Genomic DNA, 7,868 nt, shown 5'->3' with positions numbered 1-7,868 from the left:
GCAGATTAACAAAGTACACTGCTAAGGAGAGCAGCGGGCAAGATAGGAGAGGTCTGCTGCACCCTGTCAGTCACCTCCCTTGCCAAAGATCAAGCTCATGATGAAACTGCAACAGTTCATTTCAAAGTGCCATGCTTTAACCTGTTGCACCACCAGAGAGGGCTCCCAAAGTATCTAATTTTTATAATTATGCTGTGTGTTAGAGAGTATTAAACTAAGTCTATTATTCAACTGTTGGGACTTGCACCTTGCCCTTTCCACTCCTTGGAGAGACAAGATGGTGTGATGGTAACTCTGGGCATTCATGGCTCACCTAAAACAGTCTCCAACATTGGAAATTCAGCACCACCACTCAAAACTACCCACAATTTATTGTCTTCAGGCTTGTCATCCGCCGGGACCACTTGTTGGAGGGAACCTTCAATCAAGTGATGGCCTATTCCCGGAAAGAACTCCAGCGAAATAAACTCTATATCACCTTTGTTGGAGAGGAGGGGTGAGACACAAACGGTGTTAAGCAGATATTCATATGGGTAAAACAGAACCCCCATATCATGAGTGATTTTTCTCAAAAAAGAACAAGGCAACTCTTAGTCCCAAGATGATTCTGATTATGTCATTTTAGGATAACTTTCTTTCCTGGTTTTGCCAAGTTTTAGATTTGAAGTCGACTCTCCAAACACTTGTAGTGGAGTCTAAGGTTATGTGACAAAAGTGTAGCCAAAATTATAGTAATGTAGTCCTAGAATCCCAGCTTTTTACATTGTCAGGTGGTATACACTTCTAAGTCACTAATCAGAAAATCTTTCTAAAATGAAAATACAATTACCTACCAAAGTTTTCCTGTAAATTCAGAGAAAATTATCTCAATTGTGGAGGGCAAGCCCACTAAGGAAGGCATATCAGAATAAACTTGGAAGTTCACACACATGTGTATATGATTGCACATAGGCACTGTGGCATAGGAAGTTTTTTGTGCCTCCTACAATCGAATCCTTGTTTTAAATGTGCCAGCTATTGATCTAATCTGTATTACAAAACGAAAAAGGTTAAGGACCAAGGCATGAGTTCATTCATAGATAACTGAGTAAGAACATCCCCAAAACAATCACTACATCTTCCTTTTCTAGAGAAAGCTGATTGTAACTCCCATTGGAATCCTCTCTAACAATTTTAGACTCTACTCTACATTCCCCAGGTTGACTCTGAAAGAGCACAGCCTTCCCCCACAAGCAGCACTACCTCCTTATATTTTTAATGAACTTACTGGGTTTCTCTTTCCTCTGCAGCCTGGACTACAGTGGTCCATCTCGAGAATTCTTCTTCCTTTTGTCTCAGGAGCTCTTCAACCCTTACTATGGACTCTTTGAGTACTCTGCAAATGATACTTACACAGTGCAGATCAGCCCCATGTCTGCATTTGTGGAAAATCATCTTGAATGGTAAGATCTGAAAATTTTACTTATGTTTGAAGTTTTAGCTTCAGAATCAACAGAATTTCTTGAATGTCATTGTAGTTAGAGTAGGTAGAGGAATGGGCCAAATATTATAAGGGTGAAAAAAAAAACCCTCTGGTAGTCTTTACCTAGAATGGATAACATATCAAATGCAAATTAATGTAAAATACAGTAATTATTTTCTGAGTAGACACAGGAAATTAATTTTGATAATTCTACTAAAATCATAAGAGTCTCTAGTGAAAGATTAATGAAAGTCATCAATTTTTAATTCTTTGATCTTTAATGAATGGCTTTAGCACTGTGAATATCAACTATTATATTTACTTAAAGTAAATTATTCTATTTTTCTTAGAGTCAGGTGATCTCTAAGAAACCTCTAGCTTGAAAATCCAATATCTCTTTAATCTCTCCTATCAAAATATCAATTACCACTTAATTACATGCATAAGAAAATAAATATCTGTCAAATCTAAGAGTTCTGTTGGTGAAATACTCCAGAGATAGGTATAAGAAATCTGTGGAACTACATAGGGCTTTTAGAATATATTCACTTTCCTAATTTTCTGCTGTGGCACTACCACACCCTATTTAAAAATTAACTCTTCTTGGCATATAATAGACCAGGCAAGAAAATAATGATAATGGTGAAAAGCTATATACCAGAGACATTTTGTGGGAGTAGAATGGGGAATGGTATCAAAAATATTGGGGGGAGGGAAATACACTGAACTATGGTGACGGCACATGGGTGATTTGGTGATGGGAAGACAACTGAGATTGCAACTGAGATGGAAAAATGCACAAAAAAAATTACCCCTACTCTTACTGCAGGGTTTCCTGCCATAAAGAGGAAGATGAGTCCTGGAGATTTCTATTATGTTCGCTGCTGACATTGCTTGCTTATAATGTGATTCAATGACTGCTGGTAAAGGGAATTTGGTCAGTTAAATTTAGAGCCTAAATTCCCATGTTTTCAAAATAGCTAAGTTTGCTAACTCTTCCATCTATTACACATGCCTTCTCTCTCCAAAGTTCTTGAGCTGATGCAGGAATGTGTCTACATCAAGCATCTGGCACAAATCAACAAATGAAATTTCTCCTTTGTCATTCTTTCACATGTAATTTGTCAATATTGTATGAAGAAGCAAGTGACATAAAAACACAGTTGGGATGTAGGCAGAAGAGGGGGGGCTAAAAGCTACCACGTATGGACTTATGGCCATGGGAATTGAATGCCAGCCCTCAAATATATCACATTCCAGCAGAGTTCATTCCCAATATGGAGTGTTATAACCTTTGATGTAGAATATATATGTTTGCAGATTATACTTAATATAATCCCTTAACTCTCTATTAGTTTGTAAGCATGAAATTTAAGGTGGTGTCTTACTGTGTTGATTCTCAATGATGAACACCTGAAACTTACATAATATTGTGATGCAATGTTCCTAAAGCAGTGGCAGTATCCAAGACAGGAAGAATTGAAATTAGGAATATCTCAGAAGGAAAAAATAATAAGTCAATAAGTTAATTTGCTGATTGAAAGTTTAAATTACGGGGAGGGGAAAATAAAGAATAATTCCAAGATTTTGTTTGCTCAATCAGCTGCAGTGATACTATTAACTGTGTTTGCTCAATTGGAGTTCTGTAAAGTAGATGATAGTCAGAGAAAAGTTGTGGAATTCATGCTTGACAGAGTTTACAGGTTTTTTTTTTCATAGATACAAGTTAATGTATTAATATGTAACTAGAACTCTGGTCTGGTTACTAAGGGAGTAGTTGGCTTAAAAATTGAGATTTAGGAAACATCAACAAAGATGGTGCCATGCTTTTAATGCAGGAGAAGAGAGCATGCAGAGTTGTGCAAACAGAGTGGGGTTGAGATTCATGCCAATGTGAAAACACAGCTGTGTAAGGGGTGAGCAGCATTAAAGGTATTGAAGGAAGCAAGGAGAGGCCAAAGAACTCAGAACCTGGGAGGTTAATATAGTTAATGGGTTTGGAAGACACAAGGGATGCTCAGGATGAGTCCTAATAGGTGGCGGAAAGGTGGTCATAAAAGGCAAAGATCAAAGGGGTTTTCAGGCAATAAGTAGGGTCTTCGTGGTTCCATGGCATAGGATTGGGAGGACAGAACTTAGAACATGAAGGAGTAAGAGAGTTCAATTGACTGTCAGGACTGTGGATGGTGGCAGAGGAGTACAAGGTTGAGAGCCATGAAGTCATGAAGGGGGCCCAAAGTTCTGAGATAAGATTTAGTGTTAAGCAGGGGCTTTTTTATTACAGAGTAACACCATACACCCAAAGAAAACACACTGGAATTGTAGACTCTCAATTGTTACTTAAGAGTAGCTTCAGTCTCTTTTCACAGAGAAAATTGTCTAACCTGCTGTTCATCCTCCACTTTTAATCTCACTTTATTACCCTCTACTCATTCCTGTGTAAAGGAGCTAAAAAGGTTGCGTCAATATGTCAGTTGTACTTTATTGTTTTAAGGAGGAAACTGGAAGATATAGTGAAATCTTAAGAATTAGCAATATGAACTGCAATTGCCATGTATAAAAGTCAGAGTCTCAGACATACCTCTTCTGGGTACTTCTGGAACTATTAACTGTTATCATTCCCATGAGAAGGATCTTGAGGACTTTCGTTCACTGACATTCCAACTCTTGTTGAAAATATTTACCATATAGTCAGACATAAAATTGCAAGTAGCTTTCTGGCCAACTGGCAATCTAACCAGAGTTGAAACAAATGAGTGTCCTTTTCATTGGAAGGAGTGTCCTTTTCATTGAGGAATGTCGGTACCCACAATCCTGGGCCAGCTGAGAAGCCAACAGTACAGATTGTTTATGATTGTGTGGTGAACCTCATGTAAAGTTCAACTTTTCTCCCATCAACACTCAGGGCTCTGGGAGAGGAGACTGGTTTCCTCTGGATGGTTGCTATCATAGCTGAGCATGCTTGAGGCTCTTCCTTAACTTTGAACAGGAAACCCTGTGCAGCTGTGGTGTCTCAGATGGAAATGCTATACTAATTTTTTACAGGTATTTACCTGCAGGTGACCCTTTGCCTCATGGCACATAGTTTACAAGTGAAGGAAAAGAGGGGAAATTTCTCTTTAACCCTCTATGTTCTTTTTGGGTTAATTGAACACACAAATCTGTACCAGTAATAGAAACATAACACATTTAATTGAACATTTATAAGGAATTTACATAACTATAAATTCTAGAGTGATTAGAACAGACTAAAAGGTTTTTTTTGTTGGTTTTTTTTGTTTGCTTTTTTACTGTTGAGCTAATGAATATCATAGGGGCCTGGACATCAGGGAGTCGAAGGATGGCTCCCATGATAAGGAGAAGAGGGTAACTCACACAGAAAAAGTAAATGTATTGTAACTACATGTCTTTCATACATGTAGGTTTCTCTAGTAAAAAGAGTATTTGTGTAAATGCCCCTAAATCTAAATAATCTTCGTACTTCTCTGAAGTTAAGGTAATGGTAATAGTTTTACTTGAAGCCTGCAGAGCCTTGGTCGACATAAGTTCCACATGCCAAGGTAACACATCTTAGAAAAAAGCAATTCTGGGCATTTGGGGAACACCTATCTTAACTTTTTTTAATGATTTATTTATTATGTATACAGAACTAGGGTACAGGCCAGAAGTGCAAGGGCAGTGAGAGAATTCACCAGAGGCAGAGTAGGAAGCAGAAGAGGTCAACTGATGAAGTATACTGCTGAGGGGAGCAGTGGGTGGGTGAGGAGAAGTCTGCCATGCCATGTGGTCACCTCTGGGGCAGGGATCGAAGTCATGCTGAAGTGGCTTTACCTTCTCAGTGCTGTGCTTTAACCTGCTGCGCCACCAGGGTGGGCCCCTATCTTAACATATTTTTAAGATTTAGTTATTTATGGATACAAGAGCAGAGGTACAGGCCAAAGGTGTAAGGGGTAAGAGGATTCACCAGAGACAGAATGGGAAGCAGAACAGCAGATCGAATGAAATACACTGCTGAGGAGAGCAGTGGATGAGACAGGAGAGGTCTGCTACACTGTGTGGGTCACCTTCTTTGCTGAGGATGGAATTGGCACTGCAGTCACTGCTGATAACTTCACAGTGCTGCTCTTTAGCCCCTTGCACCACCAAGAAGGACCCTACCTTAACATTTTTTGGGGGGTGCTGTTCTTTACAAGGAAAATTCATGGTTACATGTGCCCTGAGTACTTTGTCAGCTATTGGACCAGTATTTTAGGGGAGGTTACCACGGATCATACTTGGATGTAATGACTTTGTAGCTTAAACAAAGTGTGGGCCACAAGAGAGTGCTGCATTCCCAACTAGGTCATTGTAACTATAACTACTGTAGTAGGGAAATGCATGACACTGAGAAAACCTGAATTCCAAGTTCTCAAATCTAATCAACCAAGTGGATGTTCCGCATGCACCAATAGGATTGAGGCTGTGGCTGATCTCAGATCTGAGTGCAGCACCTCCCATCTTCCTTTCTTACTCTAAAAAAAATGCTTATCCCATTATCAATATCGACTGGGAGTAAAGTGACACTTATTGTGACCAATATATCACTCATAAGAAATCATAAACCAAGAGATTATATAAGGCTTGTCACAGTCACAGCTTTGATTTTGTGAAGCTGGGAATTGTTCCCTCACAAAGAACAGGTTGAAGCAGAAGTCTACTTGGGAGGAACAACTACCCACCTTCTGTCCTCTTCACTCAGCAAACCAAGCCAAACATAAACAGTGGGAAAAGTAGTCAACTTTACAAGATTATGCTTCACTCAGAATTAAAATACTGCTTGGATGTGGTTAGAAGAGGCTTCTTTTCACCAATCATTAATTTTCATTATCATGGCTCTTTCTTTTTATCTTGTCTTTGTGTCTCATACTTTTATTTGCTTTGTTCCATTCCAAACTGGAAAGTAAGTCCCATGGATGTAGAGCAGGGTCTTTCATTTGACTCTAGCACAATGTTTGTTTGGCACTTTGAAGTGTTCAAAGTAATATTTCACTGAATATTGGGTGCATACATGAATAATTTCCACAAACCACACTAGTCACTTACTTGTACCAGTTCTGTTAAGATAGAATTATCATATCATCCATGTATAATTAGTTGCTCAAAGGTCACACAAATTTTTTTATTCACTTGTGATTTTTAAAGCCCTTATGATGTCAGTATTAAATACAATGTTCCCAGAGAACTTTGATTCTGCCCTACACCATACTGAACTGCTGCTATTATCTTGAGTAGGGGCTTCTACCTTCTCTCACATAGTGCTAGTCTGCTCCATCAGCCACTTGTGGGCCAGACTATAGACAAAATTATGGACAGAGAAGTACTTAACACAGAGAGACTTTCCCTTGAAAGCTCTTTTTTTTTTTCTAAAACTACTGACTCCCTGATAATTGTATGGGGGCTTCATTTGCACTGGAATAGATCTAGACAAACAAAAGTCCATACTACAGGGAGGCATAACAATTCTCCCTACTTGTATTTGTTCTTGTCACATATTGAAAGATATCATTATGGGGCCCTCCCTGGTGGCGTAGCAGATTAAAGCACAGCACTGTGAAGCTAGTTGCAGCTGTCTCAGTGCAAGTTCAGAGGGAACCTGGGACATACGAAGGCTACAAATATCAACAGACACCTTTCAGAAACATGGGCTCAATGTGTTACTAGAAGAGGCTGAACAACACAAGAGAACCCTGACTCTTACCAGCTGAGACAACAGTTACACACAGTGGAGGGCTGGGAAAAATAACACAACTCAGAATACCCTCCACAATTGAAGTGTCTGGAAGTCCCTCAGCTATTCCAGAAAGAACATCCAAAAGAAAAAAAAAAAAAATGCCGGTCAATAATAGCAATGCTGTATCCCAGTGAATAGAAAGTATTAGAAAATACACAACAGGGAAAAGAAGACAAATATTATTCAAGCAAGTCCACAGGGGGGAAATTCAACACAAAAAGGTCAGTCAACAGAAACCACCAAAGAAATAGAACTGTTCAACCTACCAGATAAAGAATTCTGAATCATCATGATAAACAAACAAAATGAAAGGAGTCCAGCCATCAAGGAGTTGAAGAATGAAAACAAGGAAATGAATGAAAGAAATGAAAAAAATATGAGACAAGCAATCAGCAAACTGAAGAAAGCAAATGAGACATTAAAAAAGGAAATAGCAGAAATGCAGGCGATGAAAAGGCCACTAAAAGAGATAAAGAATGCTGGGAAAAGTTATGAAAACAGAATAGATGAAATGGAAGAATGAATTAGCACCCTCAAAGACGCAGAAACAAAGACTTTTAAAAAGAAAAAGGAAGAGAAATAAAAAGGAAAAGGAATGAAGAAACACTTCAAGAGCTATCTGACACCATTAGGAAA

General features: G+C 38.8%; 1 protein-coding gene across 6 annotated transcripts in view; it reads left to right on the top strand.

The window, feature by feature from the left end:
* HECW1 (HECT, C2 and WW domain containing E3 ubiquitin protein ligase 1) overlaps positions 1-7,868 on the top strand; it is a 426,246-nt gene that overhangs the window by 371,398 nt on the left and 46,980 nt on the right. For all 6 annotated transcript variants that reach the window (XM_012720822.1, XM_004676647.2, XM_012720820.1 and 3 more), the window contains 2 exons: positions 383-496; positions 1,290-1,442. In XM_012720822.1, coding sequence (XP_012576276.1) covers positions 383-496; positions 1,290-1,442 — 267 coding nt within the window. The remainder of the gene's footprint in view (positions 1-382; positions 497-1,289; positions 1,443-7,868) is intronic.

The sequence above is a fragment of the Condylura cristata genome, unplaced genomic scaffold (assembly GCF_000260355.1).
Source record: "Condylura cristata isolate star-nosed mole 26May11 unplaced genomic scaffold, ConCri1.0 scaffold00005, whole genome shotgun sequence".
NCBI lineage: Eukaryota > Metazoa > Chordata > Mammalia > Eulipotyphla > Talpidae > Condylura > Condylura cristata.
Note: the sequence above shows the minus strand (reverse complement) of the source record. Positions and strands in the feature narration are given on the sequence as shown.